This window comes from Doryrhamphus excisus, linkage group LG19 (assembly GCF_037039965.1).
Source record: "Doryrhamphus excisus strain RoL-2023G ecotype Guam linkage group LG19, RoL_Dexc_Guam_v1.1, whole genome shotgun sequence".
NCBI classification, from domain to species: domain Eukaryota; kingdom Metazoa; phylum Chordata; class Actinopteri; order Syngnathiformes; family Syngnathidae; genus Doryrhamphus; species Doryrhamphus excisus.
In genome coordinates, this window is record NC_136375.1 from 14,651,835 (window position 1) to 14,672,257 (window position 20,423).

The 20,423-nt window shown below is 40.0% G+C and overlaps 1 protein-coding gene across 3 annotated transcripts; it reads right to left on the reverse strand.

Moving 5' to 3' along the window:
* Positions 1 to 136: 136 nt before the first annotated feature.
* Positions 137 to 18,432, reverse strand: syne3 (spectrin repeat containing, nuclear envelope family member 3). 3 transcript variants are annotated; one of them, XM_058057337.2, is made up of 18 exons: positions 18,287 to 18,432; positions 16,699 to 16,856; positions 14,854 to 15,026; positions 14,412 to 14,721; positions 12,771 to 12,926; positions 10,742 to 11,092; positions 9,118 to 9,254; positions 8,771 to 8,945; positions 8,293 to 8,475; positions 8,089 to 8,232; positions 6,744 to 6,878; positions 6,437 to 6,598; positions 4,954 to 5,126; positions 4,526 to 4,877; positions 4,186 to 4,326; positions 3,855 to 4,025; positions 2,021 to 2,062; positions 137 to 1,837 (listed from the first exon to the last, which is right to left on the reverse strand). In XM_058057337.2, exons 2-18 carry the CDS (start codon positions 16,840 to 16,842, stop codon positions 1,655 to 1,657), a joined length of 3,132 nt encoding a protein of 1,043 aa, XP_057913320.2. In that variant the 5' UTR covers positions 16,843 to 16,856; positions 18,287 to 18,432; the 3' UTR covers positions 137 to 1,654. The 3 variants fall into 3 exon arrangements, with proteins under 3 accessions (XP_057913320.2, XP_057913318.2, XP_057913319.2); XM_058057335.2 differs by having other exon boundaries at positions 4,186 to 4,329; XM_058057336.2 differs by having other exon boundaries at positions 4,186 to 4,329; positions 18,281 to 18,407.
* Between the last annotated feature and the right edge of the window lie 1,991 nt (positions 18,433 to 20,423).

Consider the following 20,423-nt stretch of genomic DNA (forward strand, 5'->3'; position numbering starts at 1 on the left):
ACCCGTAGCAGCCCGAACACATTTGAATGAAACACAAAACAAAAACAAAACCCCGCATTTTCTAACATTCTTTGTAACAAAACGTTTGTTTTGGAACAATTTTTTTCTTTCTTATTTCAACTATATGCTACTAAAATGTTATGTCTGCCTCATATTTTATTGTTTATTGTCGTCATGGTCAAAGACCAATTCTCATAATATTGCCTTCCATATTTTACAGTCCATGAATGTTGTGTAGATACTCTTATTTTGGCAGATGGTTGCCCACCATCCTCCTGGCAGGAAGCTCAGACTGACACCAGTGTGGGCGTGCGCCAGAACAAGTACAAGTACCATACCATGACATACTGCATATTATACAGACACGTGTGTATACAGTACATGGAGATGATTAGCTTGATGTTTCCTATGGATTTGTTGGAAAAGGTTGTAGGAAAGGTGACATGTAGAAAAGGTTGTAGGGAAGGTGACATGTAGAAAAGGCGAGGTCGTTGTATGTGTGTATATATATATACACATATATATATATATATATAAAATGACCATATTATATATATAGTATACATATATAGTATATATATAGTGACATATGTATGTATGTATGTATATATATATATATATACACACTATGATAGTATAAAGTATACAGGCTTCCCCTACACTATGATAGTATACAGTATATACATACTATGATAGTATACAATATATATATAGACTTCCCTACACTATGCTAGTATATATAAAGACCATGGTAGTATACAGTATATAATACACACTATGATAGTATATATGGACTTCCCCTACACTATGATAGTACATACTATACACTATGATAGTATACAGTATATACATAATATGATAGTATACAGTATATATAGACCTCCCTATACTATGATAGTATATATAAAGACTATGGTAGTATACAGTATATAATACACACTATGATAGTATATATGGACTTCCCCTACACTATGATAGTACATACTATACACTATGATAGTATACAGTATATACATAATATGATAATATACAGTATATATAGACCTCCCTATACTATGATAGTATATATAAAGACTATGGTAGTATACAGTATATATAGACTTCCCTACACTATGATAGTATATATACACTATGATAGCATACAGTATATATAGACTTCCCTACACTATAAAAACTATGGTAGTATACAGTATATAGTACACACTATGATAGTATAAAGTATATAGGCTTCCCTTACACTATGATAGTATATAGTATATACTCTAATAGTATACAGTATATATAGACTTCCCTACACTATGATAGTATATATAAAGACTTTGGTAGTATACAGTATATATAGACTTCCCTATACTATGATAGTATATATAAAGACTATGATAGCATACAGTATATATAGATTTCCCTCCACTATGGCAGCATATATAAAGACCATGATAGTATACAGAATATAATACACACTATGATAGTATATATGGACTTCCCCTACACTATGATAGTACATATACACTATGATAGTATACAGTATATAAAGACTATTATAGTATATTCAGACTTCCCATACAGTATTGTAAATGGACTTCCCGTACCATATACCGGTATATATACACACCGTAGATAATGCAGTAGAGTATAGTATGTACTGCATATTTGACTAAGTAGGTGGTGGTCCAGAGTAGCGCAGCATGACATTGAATGACCTTGCAAAGTTGTTGGAGAGAGAGCAGCTGCTGTCTTGGTCCATGATGGGCAGCAGGAAGGCCAGCAGCAACAACGCCAGGAGGAGGAGCCACACAGGAAGTGCCAGCCCACATGCTCGCTGCAGCCACGCCCACTTCTGAAATGACAGCAACATGTGATACATATACTGTCAATATTGACGGATTGATTGATAGATTGGAATCCGTACATGTGGGGGGGGGGGGGGGGTCCAACTTAGTTTGATGGCATAAATAGACAGATGGCCATGAATCCAATCATAGTAGTCATATGATAAGAAAGAAAAGGTAACAGTACGTACTGTTGGTTTAGCAGCCAGGTCCTTCTGCTTGGCAGGAACTCTCTGCAAAGCCAACATACAGTACATGTTTAATTTAGCACTGACTCTTTGACAGCGTGAAATAAGACGTTTCATGAGAATAACACCATAATATGATGAGGAAAAAGATGACGATGTAACAAATTCATTCACAAAAAAACTATTTTTGAAACATTTGATTGCAGTCGTAATTACTATTAAAAAGAACATTTCACCATGTTAGTCTTTTTCATTTCATTTCATGGTAGTAGTAGTCATGTAGTAATCATGTCATGGTATTTCATGATAGTAGTAGTCATGATAGTAGTACTCATGTCATGGTATTTCATGATAGTAGTAGTCATGTCATGGTATATCATGATAGTAGTAGTCATGTAGTAGCAGTCGTGTCATGGTATATCATGATAGTAGTAGTCATGTAGTAGTAGTCGTGTCATGGTATATCATGATAGTAGTAGTCATGTAGTAGTAGTCGTGTTCATGGTATATCATGATAGTAGTAGTCATGTAGTAGTAGTCGTGTTCATGGTATATCATGATAGTAGTAGTCATGTAGTAGTAGTCGTGTCATGGTATTTCATGATAGTAGTAATCATGTCATGGTATATCATGATAGTAGTAGTCATGTAGTAGTAGTCATGTAGTAATCGTGTCATGGTATTTCATGATAGTAGTAGTCATGTAGTAGTAGTCATGTCATGGTATATCATGATAGTAGTAGTCATGTAGTAGTAGTCGTGTCATGGTATTTCATGATAGTAGTAGTCATGTCATGGTATTTCATGATAATAGTAGTCATGTAGTAGTAGTCATGTCATGGTATTTCATGATAATAGTAGTCATGTAGTAGTAGTCGTGTCATGGTATTTCATGATAGTAGTAGTCATGTCATGGTATTTCATGATAGTAGTAGTCATGTAGTAGTAGTCATGTCATGGTATTTCATGATAGTAGTAGTCATGTAGTAGTAGTCGTGTCATGGTATTTCATGATAGTAGTAGTCATGTAGTAGTAGTTGTGTCATGGTATTTCATGATAGTAGTAGTCATGTCATGGTATTTCATGATAGTAGTAGTCATGTCATGGTATTTCATGATAGTAGTAGTCATGTAGTAGTAGTCATGTCATGGTATTTCATGATAGTAGTAGTCATGTAGTAGTAGTCATGTCATGGTATTTCATGATAGTAGTAGTCATGTACTAGTAGTCATGTTTTCATGATAGTAGTAGTCATGTACTAGTAGTCATGTCATGGTATTTCATGATAGTAGTAGTCATGTAGTAGTAGTTGTGTCATGGTATTTCATGATAGTAGTAGTCATGTAGTAGTAGTCATGTCATGGTATTTCATGATAGTAGTAGTCATGTAGTAGTAGTCATGTCATGGTATTTCATCATAGCAGTAGTCATGTAGTAGTAGTAGTCATGTCATGGTATTTCATGATAGCAGTAGTCATGTAGTAGTAGTAGTCATGTCATGGTATTTCATGATAGCAGTAGTCATGTAGTAGTAGTAGTCATGTCATGGTATTTCATGATAGCAGTAGTCATGTAGTAGTAGTCATGTCATGGTATTTCAAATGATGACGATGTAACAAATTAATTCACGAAAAAACTATTTTTGAAAAATGTGATTGCAGTCGTAATTACTATTAAAAAGAACATTTGACCATGTTAGTCCCCCATACACATAATCATAATCATAATAATACTAACTTTCATATGCTACAATAACACTAATACTAATACACTAATTGGTCGGTGAAAAAGTAGATGGGCATTCTTTGACAAGGACTATTTCTGTGAGTCTACTCACCTTGGAGACCATCCTGGTGCGGAGGACAGGGACATCACTGAGCTTGGACTTGTAGAGAATCCAGCGGTAACGTAGTTCCTCAAAAGCGGCATCTTGTGAAGGAGTGTCTTTACTCTCCTGCAGCAGAAGGTGGAACTGCTCCTCACCCCAAGGCAGTCCTGCCCTCAGAGCCTGCATGGAAAAAAAAAGGTCCAAGAGGTGAAGCTTGCTAACCAAAAGACAGCAAACTTGACGCTTTAAGCGGCATCACTGATGATCATCTCATCATCTCAGGAGCCAGCCTGAGCCATCATCATAATTAGCATCATCAAAATGATGTGTTGCCACTGACCTTCAGTGTGTCCTGCTGCATCTTGACTTGGTTGCTCTTCAGGGTTCCTCTCTTGGTGCTGAGGATGCCCATGAGGAGTTGGTTCTCTCTGCATAGCCAAGCCTCAAACTGCCTCCTCCTGGACTCAGATGGATCTGCGTCCTTCTGGAAAAGCAGCAAGCTCTCAAATAACATGTTCCTCATCTACTTTCATTACACTTGATCTTTCTACAAAACACAACGTCAACCACTTTCTTCTGTTATCCCAGGTGGGGTGGATGCCTAAAGCAGGGATGCCCAAACTTCCTACTCCCCGGGAACTCCACCCAGAGTTGAGAGACATGTTGATGTTCTAACGTACCATTGTGCCTTGAGTGGCGTCTGGTGTGAGGAGCTTGATAGCTTCCTCTTTAATCATCCAACCTTCTTCTGAGTCCATCATGTTCTTTGATTCCAAGCCGCTAGAGCCTATCCTTCCCGAGACATGTTCCTTCGTGGAAGCTTGCTGAACGGCTGGAAGAACAAGGCTCAAAGCAGATGAACCATCTCCATCTCCGGCATGATGGCTGTACTTTACTGAGAGTTGGAGATGCTCACGCTGTTGTCCTTCAGCATGAGGCCCAGCATCCACCTCCTCCATGCTGACTTGAGTCCGTTCTGTGCTGGCTTTCCAAATGGGTGAGTCCAAATGCTCCGCGGAACCGCTCAGCAGCCTGGAGGAAAACCGAGTCAGCAGAAGAAGATGAACTTTCCAAGAGCAACCTTGTCTGGTTTGACGCTGAGCATTACCTGTCAATGTTTAGACTCATGTTACGTAAGGACAGCCAGGCCTCCTGGAGACGCTTCATATCTCCAAGAATATGGACGCCTCCTTCCTGTGACGTCCTGCATAAAACCTTCTGACCCTGGACTTCCATCTGCTGGAGCTGCAACTCTTTCTCCGGAAACTCTGCCAGGACTTTCTGTGGAGAATCATTCAAAGTACAAAGTCATCATTCCATACAACACATACATGACCTGGAGGATGGATCACATAGGCAAGTAATGGTAATGGTAATGGTAATGGTTTAGTTTCATTTGAACATTACATCAGATTACAATTGAATGCATCACATAATCAGTTCCCAGTTCCACATGTCCAAAAGGAGTAGGAAGAAGCAAAGCTTATTAAATCCTACCCCTCCATCTGGTACTTTTACAATCACTAACTGTTACATTTGTTCACTTCCTGCTTTCCTAATATAGTTAAAGTTTGTATTTTTTTAGAATTTTTTAAAAATTAAATTTTCTAAAAAAATTATTTAAAAAAATTATTATAAATTATTATAAAAAATTTTATTTTTTTAAAATATATTTTTTTAATGTAAAAATTAATTTTTTAAATTTTTTGTATTTTTTGTCCTGTACCAAAGTACGAGGTAATATGAACATCCAATGCCATAATGGGTACCATAGTAAGTGTCAATATAGTGATATATATAGCACATCATGGCTGGTTCAAGACTCTTCATCCTTGTATTTAGCAAACATCAACTGCTGAAGTATTGGATGACATTTTTAGCTAATTGGTTATTTTTAGATTAACTATAGATGAACTATATCAGCAAGTTGGAAGTAATTGGGATTTTAGAAATAAGGAGTTATTATGTTCTCTGTAGGCGGCATTATGAATTATCCTTACTGACCTTTTTTGCAGTACATTTAGTGAGTGAAGATTGCTTTTATAGTTATTAGCCCATATTTCCACAAATTTTGCTTTGTTCAATACTGAAATATTTCTGGCCACCTTATGTTGTATATTTGTAATATGAGGTTTCCAGCTCATATTTTCATATTTTCATCATTCATAGTGATCCCCAGAATTTTTTTTTTCGTTCACCCTTTCAATGTCTATGCCGTCTATCTGTTACTAAATAGCATGATTTTAGTTTTATTTAGGTTCAAGGACAATCTATTATCATCAAACCATGGAAAATGGAACAGGTGGATCTGCACGTTCAAACCATAATGCAGGAGAACCGAGATTTGAAAGGAGATTAATGCCGCCATCATAAAAGATGATAAGGAGAAAGATCAAATGATTGAGGAGCTGAAAATGACAATGGACGACATGGATCGGAACACAAGGATGAACGACATAATAGTGACGGGGCTGGGACATCAAACGTGATGTCCACACAAGCATTAAGTATTAAGTCCATTTTTAAGCAAAGCTTTGGTCCTTTCTAGTCCTGACAGCAGTTAGCAGAAGTAAGCATGAAGATCGACATACCTCCGCCTCGTGCTGGCGCCCTTCAACGCTCCAGTCTCCTGTGGCACTCTTAAAGGACTCCATCTTCTGCTTCATGACCATCAAGCATTTCTCCACGTTCAGCAGGCTGTCATGGAAACGCTCATGCTCTGCGATGCTCTCCTCGCTCTCGTGCAACCTGACCTGCAACCATCCCGTCGATCAAGCACGGTTGAAGTCCACTTTGTTTCTTCTGGGGGAACTTTTAGCACTCGTATGTGTCACGCAGCTAAGCCATACATCATCCAGTAAAAGCAGCTGCATGGATTCGAACCCCATCGGGTCTTACCCTGACACTCTTGCAAAGATGTTTCCAGTCGGCAGAGATCTTCTCAAACTCAGTCCTGTTGCTCTGACTGGAGGAGATCAGCGTTTCCAGAGATGTGATGTGAGCGTCGCATTCCTCCAGCTCCTTCTGGATCGCCTATGAGCAAAATATGTCATATTTTGGCATATTTTACACCACCCAAACATGCTCCTCCACCTGGGGTTCCCCCAACAGGATCTTTGAGATGGGTTCAACCTTCCGATACCCTGGACGTGCTGGGGTGGGGGTGTTAAAACAGATTCTACTATGTAGATGTACTGTACTATAGATACAATAGACCCTATCTATGTACTATGTAGATGTACTGTACAATGGATACAATAGACCCCATCCATGTACTATGTAGATGTACTGTACAATAGACCCCATCCATGTACTATGTAGATGTACTGTACAATAGACCCCATCCATGTACTATGTAGATGTACTGTACAAGAGACCCTATCTATGTACTATGTAGATGTACTGTACAATAGATACAATAGACCCCATCCATGTACTATGTAGATGTACTGTACAATAGACCCCATCTATGTACTATGTAGATGTACTGTACAATAGACCCCATCTATGTACTATGTAGATGTACTGTACAATAGACCCCATCTATGTACTACGTAGATGTACTGTACAATAGATACAATAGACCCTATGTACTACGTAGATGTACTGTACAATAGATACAATAGACCCTATGTACTACGTAGATGTACTGTACAAGAGACCCTATCTATGTACTATGTAGATGTACTGTACAAGAGACCCTATCTATGTACTATGTAGATGTACTGTACAAGAGACCCTATCTATGTACTATGTAGATGTACTGTACAATAGATATAATAGACCCTATCTATGTACTATGTAGATGTACTGTACAATAGACCCCATCGAGTACTATGTAGACATACTGTACAATAGATACAATAGTCCTTATCTATGTACTATGTAGATGTACTGTACAATAGATACAATAGTCCTTATCTATGTACTATGTAGATGTACTGTACAATAGACCCTACCTATGTACTATGTAGATGTACTGTACAATAGACCCTACCTATGTACTATGTAGATGTACTGTACAATAGATACAATAGACCCTATCTATGTACTATGTAGATGTACTGTACAATAGACCCTATCTATGTACTATGTAGATGTACTGTACAATAGACCCTACCTATGTACTATGTAGATGTACTGTACAATAGACCCTACCTACATATGTACTATGTAGATGTACTGTACAATAGACCCTATCTATGTACTACTACTGCATGTACTACGAGTTGGATGAACCCACCTTGAAGCGGTCCCACTGACTTTTCTTAGCCAGGATGTCAGGCTGCAGTCCTTCAGCTGCCATCATCTTCTCTCGTATGCTGCTCAGCATGGAGACAATCCCCGTGGAGGCATCTCCAAAGTCCTTAGTTCTCGAAATGAAGCCCTGTCACAATAAAAGTTGGCATTATTGTGAAATATCAGTCCACGCTGATCCCTGTCTTACCTGGAGTCTTCCTTTTCTTTGTAGGAGCTGAGCATGCAGAAGTTCTCTATTCCTGGTGGAAACACTCAGCTCGGCCTGCAGACCAGCACTCCCTTCAGGTCCAAACACAGACTCCAGAAGGTCCTCCTTTGTCTTCAGACGCTTGAAACGTTCCTGCAGCTCAACACTGTCCTTCAACAGCCCCTGGGAGTAGAAAGAAGGCAGCAGAAAATGAACTTTTCTTCTGTCCGGTCCAGGTCCAGGACTTCCTGACTTGGGACCACCCATAGCTGAGGGGTGGATTAGTGAAGAAGAGGAAGTATTGTGCTTTCCACCCAAAATATTTTCCCATCTTTGCTGTTTTTGTTTAATGCTAGCTTTTAAAAAAAAACACCAAAGTGTCCCTCATCCTTGATACTTCCCTTTCACCCCCAGGTTTGAATCCCTGAGTGGAATACAACATGTACAAGGTAGCCCATGAAGGATGAAAAGACTTTACCTCAATAGTGTGGAGCAACATGACAATGTGGGAGAAGTCAGTGACCACGGCAGAAGCTTCCAGAACCTCAGACACTTGGTGGCTCCACTGGCCGAAGGACAGCAGCGGGTCCTGGAGGGACGTTCTCAGGACACGCTCCCATTCTGAGCACAATCTTGCCGCTTTGCATTTCATACTGCGGACACAGACACGATGAGAACATTCAGCAGTGATGTCCAAATGTCTTCCAACTGAGAGGACAGTTCCTTGACTTTTGGCTTCGGCACGTAAAGATCAAGATGACCGGGTATCTGCATGTGGATGGGATCAATCATCTAAACAACATGACATCTCTTTCGGACAAATACCTCTGGTGTACTTTGACAACCGCCAGGACGTCATCAGAGATGTGGCCAGAGTCCTCGGAGAAGCGGAAGAGATGCTTGAGCTGGGACTTGAGCTGCTCCACTTGGAACTCCTCCATCGCCACGCGATCCCTCACACCCTAAATGATACAGCCAGCCAATCGCACGTGATATCACTGCTCACCGACCTCCCCCAGCCCAACATGTCTGCCCTCAGCCATCAACCTGTGCTCAGGTGTAAACTTACTAAGTCTTTTAATGTTCCATGTTAGCATGCTAACATTAGCATTCCATCTTATATTGACACAGGTGTTAACATGCTAACAGTTAGCATGATAGCTACGGCATTTCAGTCCGCCGTCAGGTCATGATAGTAGTAGTCGTGTCATGGTATTTCATGGTAGTAGTAGTCATGTACTAGTAGTCATGTCATGGTATTTCATGATAGTAGTAGTAGTCATGTACTAGTAGTCGTGTCATGGTATTTCATGGTAGTAGTAGTCATGTACTAGTAGTCATGTCATGGTATTTCATGGTAGTAGTAGTCATGTACTAGTAGTCATGTCATGGTATTTCATGATAGTAGTAGTCATGTACTTGTAGTCATGTCATGGTATTTCATGGTAGTAGTAGTAGTCATGTACTAGTACTAATGTCATGGTATTTCATGATAGTAGTAGTCATGTCATGGTATTTCATGATAGTAGTAGTCATGTACTAGTAGTCATGTCATGGTATTTCATGATAGTAGTAGTCGTGTCATGGTATTTCATGGTAGTAGTAGTCATGTACTAGTAGTCATGTCATCGTATTTCATGGTAGTAGTAGTAGTCATGTACTAGTACTAATGTCATGGTATTTCATCATAGTAGTAGTCATGTCATGGTATTTCATGATAGTAGTAGTCATGTACTAGTAGTCATGTCATGGTATTTCATGGTAGTAGTAGTAGTCATGTGCTAGTAGTCATGTCATGGTATTTCATGATAGTAGTAGTCATGTGGTGGTATTTCATGATAGTAGGCGTCATGTACTAGTAGTCATGTCATGGTATTTCATCATAGTAGTAGTCATGTAGTAGTAGTTGTGTCGTGGTATTTCATGATAGTAGTAGTCATGTCTTAGTAGTCATGTCGTGGTATTTCAGTATAGTAGTAGTCATGTACTAGTAGTCATGTCATGGTATTTCAGTATATTAGTAGTCATGTAGTAATCATGTCATGGTATTTCAGTATATTAGTAGTCATGTAGTAATCATGTCATGGTATATCATGATAGTACTAGTCATGTAGTAGTAGTCGTGTCATGGTATTTCATGATAGTAGTAGTCATGTCATGGTATTTCATGATAGTAGTAGTCATGTCATGGTATTTCATGGTAGTAGTAGTCATGTAGTAGTAGTCATGTCATGGTATTTCCTGATAGTAGTAGTCATGTCATGGTATTTCCTGACATAGATCTCGTGCATCTCTAGTAGAAATGTATTTTGACAGCAAAACTTCATTTTTGTATGAAAAGCCTGAAAATAACGTCCGTGTGCTTGTTTAGTTGCTGAGAAGTAGACAACAATAACAATACTAGGTATCATATCAAGTACTGCATATCAGCTTTAAAGCCAAAACTTGCCGTGTATTTTCTCCACTGGAGCTCTTCCACAGAGTGGTCCTCATCTCCAGCATCAGCCCCCTCCTCCAGTTTCCCGGCCAGCCCCTGAAGTCGTACCCGGAGGAGTCCGACGTCCTCCCCCAGTCGCCGGCATCGGGCGGCGTACTCGCAGCGTGCGTCCAGGCTGGAGCGCAGACCCTCCTCGGCCTCACACAGACCCTGCCTGAGTCTCTGCCAACCCAGACGGAGCTCCTCAGCCTCTTCCACGACCACCTCTGCTCCAGCAGGGGAACTGTTGGCTCGGACGCCTTCAGACAGACCCTCGATGTACTGCAGAGTTTTTTCCTCACTCGCTACGCTGTCATCCAGCGCCTGCAGAGGCACACGAACGCCACACACACGTCTTTCTTTCTCATGGAGGTTTGCCATTGGAAAACATCTTTTACCCCCACAGCCAACCAGCCAGGACAACAACAACAATCATCATCATATCATACAGTCACTTAGTACAGGGGTGTCTAAAGTGCGGCCCAGGGGTCATTTGTGGCCCGCAGCTACTTTTTATTCTAGAAAAACAGCAGCAGCATTTTAGGAGCCTAAAGTCCAACAAATAAAAACACATGAAGATAGTTTGCATGTTTGGAAAAACTATCATTCTTAAGAAGAATAAAGTCTAAATATTACAAGCCGTAAAGTAAGAGGAAAAAGCCCCAATAAACCCATAACAGACATTTTGGGGAACAGTTATAATATTATGGGAAAGAAGTCAAAATATAGAGGGAAAACCTTTACAAGAATAGTCTAATATCATGACGAAAAGAGTTGAAATATTAATAAAATATGTTTTTTTTTGGTTAAAAAGTTATACTATTATGAGAAACCAAACTAAATAAAGTTGGCACTTTTTGAATATTAAGGTGGGGAAAAATCAATATTTTTATGAGAATAAAAATATCAAAATATGAACATGACCACAACCTTTAAAAAGAGTTGAAATATTTGGAAAAAAAAAAAAAGAGAAGCAAAAATGGGACAAAAAGTGAAGTTGATATTAATAATTCATTCATTCATTTTCTACCGCTTATCCTCACAAGGGTCTCGGGGGTGCTGGAGCCTATCCCAGCTGTCTTTGGGCGAGAAAACCTTTACAAGAATAGTCTAATATCATGAGGAAAAGAGTTGAAATATTAATAAAATATGTTTTTTTTGTTTAAAAAGTCTTATAACTTTTAACAAAATAAAGGTGGCACTTTTTGAATATTAAGGTGGGGAAAAATCAATATTTTTATGAGAATAAAATCAAAATATGAACATGACCACAACCCTCACAAAGATTTTTTTAAGTTGAAATATTTGGAAAATTTAAAAAAAGAATAGCAAAAATGGGACAAAAAGAGCAAAAAGTGAAGTTGATATTAATAATTCATTCATTCATTTTCTACCGCTGATCCTCATGAGGGTCGCGGGGGTGCTGGAGCCTATCCCAGCTGTCTTGGGGGCGAGAGGCGGGGTCCACCCTGGGCTGGTGGCCAGCCAATCACAGGGCACATATAGACAAACAACCATTCACACTCACATTCATACCTATGGACAATTTGGAGTGGCTAATTAACCTAGCATGTTTTTTTTGGAATGTGGGAGGAAACCGGAGTACCCGGAGAAAACCTACGCATGCACGGGGAGAACGTGCAGAGATGGTTGAGGGTGGAATTGAACTCAGGTCTCCTAGCTGTGAGGTCTGCGTGCTAACCACTCGATCACCGTGCAGCCTGATATTAACAATAATATTAATAATAATAAGTCATCCATTTTCTATGCTGTGTAATCTGAACCAGGGTCGCAGCTATGCTGGAGCCTACCCCAGTTGACTGGGTGAGAGGCGGGCTACACCCTGGGCTGGCCGCCAGCCAATCACAGAGCATGAATCATCTGTATGTTCTGCTATGTGGCCACCCCAGATGGAATCAAGTGTATTTGGTTGCTTTAGGGTGGGACAGTAGAAGATAGCTGAGATGATAGACGTAAACATGGTGATGATACCCAGTCTTACTTGCAAGGCTTGGAGTTTCTTCTCTGTTGGATGCTCTCTCTCCATGAGATCCGTCACTTCCTTGGTTTTTACCAGCAACCAGGACTGAAACCTCTGCACGCAGCCTTGGTATGTCTGGTGCTCCTCCGCTATCTTCTCAAGCAGCGACAGACGCTCCTGGCGGCGACACACACATTACTTTCTTCCATGTGTACACAACTAGGGGTAACGTATCGGCATGTCAAATCTCCCATATCGGCATTCCCGTTCAAGCAGTCGATTCCAGAATGCACCCCGACAGATGTCAACACATGAGCGTGTAGTAACAGGTACATTCACCATAGCATGTAGTACTTTAGTATTTTCTCCTATTGGAATACACCTATTTCTACAACCAATCCCTCTATAAAAGCGCCAACAATTCTTGTTTTCGGCAAAAAAAAGTGTGATTCCTGGTGATACGAGATGAGTGTGGATATCAGCGGCTGTGATAACGCCATCGGAATGATGCGTGTGGACTTTAGGCATGGCCGCTTTGGGATTGTGATGACCCTTTGGGAAGCTTAAAAAAACCCCTATTTAACCCTAAGTTATGATTTCAGGTGGGCGGCACGGTGGTCTAGTGGTTAGCGCGCAGACCTCACAGCTCGGAGACCCAAGTTCAATCCCACCCTCGGCCATCTCTGTGTGGAGTTTGCATGTTCTCCACGTGCATGTGTGGGTTTTCTCCAGGTTTCCTCCCACATTCCAAAAACATGCTAGGTTAATTAGCCACTCCAAATTGTCCATAGGTATGAATGTGAGTGTGAATGGTTGTTTGTCTATATGTGCCCTGTGATTGGCTGGCCACCAGTCCAGGGTGTAGCCCGCCTCACGCCCGAAGACAGCTGGGATAGGCTCCAGCACCCCCCGAGACCCTGGTTTTTTTAGTCTCATAAAAATATTGATTTTTTCCCCACCTTAATATTCAAAAAGTGCCAACTTTATTTAGTTTGGTTTCTCATAATAGTAAGACTTTTTAACCAAAATAAACATATTTTATTAATATTTCAACTCTTTTCCTCATATTAGACTATTCTTGTAAAGGTTTTCTCGCCTGAAGACAGCTGGGATAGGCTCCAGCACCCCCGAGACCCTTGTGAGGATAAGCGGCAGAAAATGAATGAATGAATTATTAATATCAACTTCACTTTTTGTTCCATTTTTGCTTCTTTTTTTTTTTTCCAAATATTTCAACTTAAAAAAAAACCTTTTTGAAGGTTGTGGTCATGTTCATATTTTGATATTTTTATTCTCATAAAAATATTGATTTTTCCCCACCTTAATATTCAAAAAGTGCTAACTTTATTTAGTTTGGTTTCTCATAATAGTAAAACTTTTCAATTAAAATAAACATATTTTATTAATATTTCAACCCTTTTTCTCATGATATTGGACAATTCTTGTAAAGGTTTTCCCTCTATATTTTCCTCCTATTTTGACTTCTTTCCCATAATATTATAACTTTTCCCCAAAATGCAGTTTTTTATTAATATTTTATTAATATTTCAACCCTCATGAGGAAAAGCGGTAGAAAATGAATGAATAAAATGAATGATTTCAGGTCACACTACCTGTTTGTGGGTCATGTGACTGTATTATACCATGCCTTGTGAGACCCACCTCCGCCCTGCCCCTGATGTCTCTGTAGGCCTCCTGCAGTCTCCCCTGGGCCTGGGGGTCCACGCAAGGGTCCTGGATTCTGCTGTGCAGTGCCGCAGCTTCGTCCAGCAGCCTTTCCAACAACGCCTCTTGACCGTGGATGTCGCTCAGCACCACTCTCTGCTGGTCCACGTGCCAAAGCTTCTCCTTCAGGCCCAGCTGCAGCTCCAACACCACGTCCAAGCTGCACTGCTGCTTCGTCAGCCACGACTGGAACTCCTCATAAGCTTTCATGTACTCACTCCAGTGGAGCCACACCCACTCAATCCGGCTGGGAGGAACATGAAGGAGATGGAAAGTTAGGCCAGGCTATGCTGTAGAGCTCAGAAAAAAGCCATGTTCTGAAGGCCACTAAGAAGGGAAGAAAAGGTCGTTTTGATTTGAGAAGATGATGAAGAAGAACCTGTGACAGTGGATGATGTAGGTACATGTTTCCTCCCAACAGATCTTCAGCTCTTTGAGCTTAGAGTGAGTAGTGGTCCTCAGGTCCTCATCTCCAACCTCCAGGAGGTGCTCAGCTGCCACCAACGCCATGTCCATCTTCACACGACCTTCCTGCTCTGATTGGTGGATTTTCTGAAGATGGAAGAGGCGAGCATTGAGACATGTTATTCCTGAGAGGATGGATGCTGGCATTTCATAATTAATCCAACAACCATCCGACCATCTTCTACTGAGGCTGGTCGGTGAAGCACATGCATGAGAGAGAACATCCACGTTCTACGGCATCGAAAGGAAAACAAACCCAACGGTCATGCATGCTAGCGCCCCGATTGTCACGCCCACTAATCATGTTAAAAAGCGTATTTAGAAGGTGGTAAACAGGTTTTCTATGTCTTATTTTCTCTTATGATGTCTACTATATTGGCTAAAAATAAGTGTAAAGGCGACTATAGGGGTGTTATTTCATGTCTATAGGGCTCTAATCATGTTTAAAAGTGTATTTAGAAGGTGGTAAACAGGTTTTCTATGTCTTACTTCCTCTTATGATGTCTACTATATTGGCTAATAGGAGTGTAAAGGCAACTATAGGGGTGTTATGTCATGTCTAGAGGGCTCTAATCATGTTTAAAAATGTATTTAGAAGGTGGTAAACAGGTTTTGTCTGTCTTATTTTCTCTTATGATGTCTACTATATTGGCTAATAGGAGTGTAAAGGTGACTATAGGGGTGTTATTTTGTGTCTAGAGGGCTCTAATCATGTTTAAAAGTGTATTTAGAAGGTGGTAAACAGGTTTTCTATGTCTTATTTTCTCTTATGATGTCTACTATATTGGCTAATAGGAGTGTAAAGGTGACTATAGGGGTGTTATTTCATGTCTAGAGGGCTCTAATCATGTCAAGTGTATTTAGAAGGTGGTAAACAGGTTTTCTATGTCTTATTTCTTCTTATGATGTCTACTATAGTGGCTAATATGAGTGTAAAGATGACTATAGGGGTGTTATTTCATGTCTAGAGGGCTCTAGTCATGTTTAAAAGTATATTTAGAAGGTGGTAAACAGGTTTTCTATGTCTTATTTCCTCTTATGATGTCTACTATATTGGCTAATAGGAGTGTAAAGACGACTATAGGGGTGTTATTTCATGTCTAAAGGGCTCTAATTATGTTAAAACGGCGTATTTAGAAGGTGGTAAACAGGTTTCCCATGTCTTATTTTCTCTTATGATGTCTACTATATTGGCTAATAGGAGTGTAAAGGTGACTATAGGGGTGTTATTTCATGTCTAGAGGGCTCTAATCATGTTTAAAAGTGTATTTAGAAGGTGGTAAACAGGTTTTCTCTGTCTTATGATGTCTACTATATTGCTTAATAGGGGTGTAAAGGTGACTATAGGGGTGTTATTTCATGTCTAGAGGGCTTTAATCATATTTAAAAGTGTATTTAGAAGGTGGTTAACAGGTTTTCTATGTCTTAATTTCTCTTATGATGTCTACTATAGTGGCTAATAGGAGTGTAAAGGCGACTATAAGGGTGTTAGTTGATGTCTAGGGGGCTCTAATCATGTTAAATAGGTGTATTTAGAAGTTGGTAAACAGGTTTTCTCCATCTCATTTTCTCTTATGAACTCGTACGTGACCCAAGGACCACCAAGGTTTGTATGTTTGTAGCAAGTGGCTATGACCTGAGAAAGAAAGCGTGACGCCACACCAAGGGAAGGTACGATCACATGTGCATGTGTTTCCAGTGGAACATAAAGACGGGTACTTCCAGTCGGTGGCGCCAGAGGTGGAGGTGAAGGTCTCACCTCTGTCTCCCTGAGTCGGCTTTCCAAGGCATCCCAGGGTCCCTGGGTGTTGTCGTTGGTCCTCAGCCTCTCCTCGACATCCTTCATCCACGAAAGCGCCCCCTCCAGTCTCTCCTTGAACTCCTGCTGCTCTTGCTGTGTCATGATGCATTCAAGGCCTGCAAAGTACACCACATCATTATCTGCCAAGGAAGGTGCGTGCTGTTTATTGCCGATATATGGAATGAAATATTGGAAGAAATGTCAGATAAAAATCTTCATGATATCAAAAATGATAGGACATTCTTATCGTTTTTCTTGAAGCAAACATCTTTGATCCAATAACTCCATGAAGGGGGATAGTGGATGAGTGAAACATTCCATGGCTAGCAGACATTCACCAACATCCCATGGAGAAGGTCTGACGCTGATGCTTTTCCTCAAATGAGTCATTCCTCCCGACCACAGAATCAAATCCACCCTTTTCCCTCCAACTTGTACTGGAGAAGGACGTAGAAGTAAAAGACGGCCTTCTTCAATCCATTTGGACTTCATCCTTCATGGCAGACACAATGTTATGGAAGCTACCAAGACTAAGATAAGACTCCTGTCTTTCAACAGAAAAAAAATTAAAAATTGTTTGTAATACATCCATCTTTGGTATGGAATGAGGTGTTCATTGTTTACAAATGTGTGGCCTTCAAGGCTCTCAAAAGGTTCCCAGCCCCCGTCTAATATGTTGCCCATCATGCCCAGTCCTTATGGGAGACCTGAACACACACACACACCTTTGCGTTTACTGTACTACTACAATTTTATATTCTTACTCATCATTCATATTTGGATAGTTTTATTGGTCTCTTTTTTAAGGTTTAGAAGAACTTTAGATTTTGTCTGCTGTTTTTACTGTTGTTGTATCTTGGCTTGGCTATACTGTAAATAGAAACAATGCTCTATTTCAACATTGTCTTGTATTCTTTGCTATGATAACAAATATACTACTTTTTAATATTTTTTCCAGACACATGAAGTGAATTGGAAAAGTATCGGTACTGTCGATACCAGCCTGAATCGGACTGCGGATGGGATCGCGCACGTGACACCTTTATTATGCTTTTATTTGGCGCTTTCATGACATGATGTCTTTTATCGTCGACGTGTCTAAGTCTGACTATCGCCTTTTCCCGTCCATCAAACTAGCCAAGCTAGATACTCGCCTTTTTTTTCTCTTTTTTTGTAACTTATACTCACCGCCTTGTTGAGGCAATGACTTGTCTTCTGTGATAACTAGTATGCCTTTCAGTGGAAGTTAAATAAACTTGAGTTACTATGACAGCATCGCTGCTAACTTGGTTACCGCATTCCGTGTGCTTGCTATCATGCACACAACTTTCCTGGGATGAGTTAGAAAACAGCCAGGAAACATGTAAACAATCCATTCCAGGTGCTAGCATGGTCCCGGGAGGTGACAGCAACACTGCAAAAACCTTACCGCCCTTTCATGTGGAGCAACACAAACACCTTTATCCTCCTTTGAAGAAGGCCTATTACTACCAAACTAAACGTCCTGGTCCAAAAGTACTCTTCAACCACACAAACTTACACTCACCGCCTTGTTTGGGTCAGCAAACAGACGAAGAACTACCGCAGCCCTCTTGTCTTTTCGCTTTCCGTGAACTTACGGAAGACAGGAAGTAAAGCAGGCACGCTACCTTCAAGGACACCTCGTAAAAAGCACGACTACCCGGGCAGCAACGGTGCCTTCGAGGACACCTCGTTAAAAGGGCAATACAACCAGACAAGTCACGGTGCGTTCAGAGACATCCCGTAAAACAGCAATACAATCAGTGCAGTCACGGTGCCTTCCAGGATACCTCGGAAAAAAAGCGATGTTACCCGTACAGTCACAGTGACTTCAAGGACACCTTGTAAAACACACGACTGCACAGGCGGCCATGGTGCTTTCAATGATAGCTCGTAATAAAGCAATTCTACCAGGATAGTCACGGTGTATTCAAAGACACCTCGTAAAACAGCGAAACTACCGGCGCAGTCACGGTACCTTCGAGGACATCTTGTAAAAAAAAAAAAGCACAACTGCCGAGGCAGCCATGGTGCCTTTAAGGATAGCTCGGAAAAAAGCAATAATGCCATTACAGTCACGGTGCATTCAAGTGTGTTGCAGATTGTCATTGGCTTATGCTTTTTGTGTACTGGTGCACTCCAATCAACGTCTATGTAATTACTGTCTATAACAGTGAAACCCAGTACAGCACACCTAGCATAACATGCTAGTGGATGCCATCAGAAGTCCAAGTTCAGCTCGGGTGGGACTGAAGGCAGGAGACTAAAAAAAGCAGATTGTGTTTATGAAACAGTGAAAAATATCAAAATTGACAATGAAAAGGAAGAATGAATTGTCTCTTCATAAAAATAACACACAAAATATAACAAGGTCGATGATTAATATAACACAATTAGAGCCCTCTAGACATGGAAATAACACCCCTATAGTCACCTTTACACTCCTTTTAGCCAATATAGTGGACATCATAAAAGAAAATAAGACATGGAAAATCTGTATACCACCTTCTAAATACACTTCTTAACATGATTAGAGCCCTCTAGACATGAAATAACACCCCTATAGTCACCTTTACACTCCTATTAGCCAACATAGTAGACGTCATAAGAGAACACGAGACACAGAAAATCTGTTGACCACCTTCTAAATACACTTTTAAACATGATTAGAGCCCTCTAGACATAAAATAATACCCCTATAGTTATATTTACACTCCAATTATCCAATAGAGTAGAAATAATAAGAGAAAATAAGACATATAAAACCTGTTTACCACCTTCTAAATACACATTTTAACATGATTAGAGCCCACTAGACATTAAATAACACCCCTATAGTCACCTTTACACTCCTATTAGCCAATATAGTAGACATGTTAAGAGAAAATAAGACATAGAAAACCTGTGTACCACCTTCTAAATACACTTTTTAACATTAGAGCCCTCTAGACATGAAATAACACCCCTATAGTCACCTTTACACTCCTATTAGCCAATATAGTAGACATGTTAAGAGAAAATAAGACATAGAAAACCTGTTTGCCACCTTCTAAATACACTTTTTAACATTAGAGCCCTCTAGACATTAAATAACACCCCTATAGTCACCTTTACACTCCTATTAGCCAATATAGTAGACATGTTAAGAGAAAATAAGACATAGAAAACCTGTGTACCACCTTCTAAATACACTTTTTAACATTAGAGCCCTCTAGACATGAAATAACACCCCTATAGTCACCTTTACACTCCTATTAGCCAATATAGTAGACATGTTAAGAGAAAATAAGACATAGAAAACCTGTTTACCACCTTCTAAATACACTTTTTAACATTAGAGCCCTCTAGACATTAAATAACACCCCTATAGTCACCTTTACACTCCTATTAGCCAATATAGTAGACATCATAAGAGAAAACAAGACATAGAAAATCTTTTGAGCGCCTTCTAAATACACTCTTTAACATAATTAGAGCCCCCTAGACATGAAATAACACCCCTATAGTCACCTTTACCTTGGATATCATGAGTGATACACACTTACAAGTTGCACAGCCAAATCATGGTATGTCTGGTTGTGAGCTTTGGACAGCATGAAGAGTCCAGGTGTGATCCTGTCAATCATCCATCATGTCCTGACAAGCCAGGTCATTGGCTTCCT

Excerpts from the sequence above, each read along its gene's own strand:
- syne3 (XM_058057335.2), bottom strand. The coding sequence starts at position 16,842 with ATGACACAGCAAGAGCAGCAGGAGTTCAAGGAGAGACTGGAGGGGGCG. Across the intron at positions 4,026-4,185 it reads TGCAGCAGGACACACTGAAG|GCTCTGAGGGCAGGACTGCC; the intron begins GTCAGTGGCAAC and ends TTTTCCATGCAG. Across the intron at positions 2,063-3,854 it reads GCACCAGGATGGTCTCCAAG|AGAGTTCCTGCCAAGCAGAA; the intron begins GTGAGTAGACTC and ends TTGGCTTTGCAG.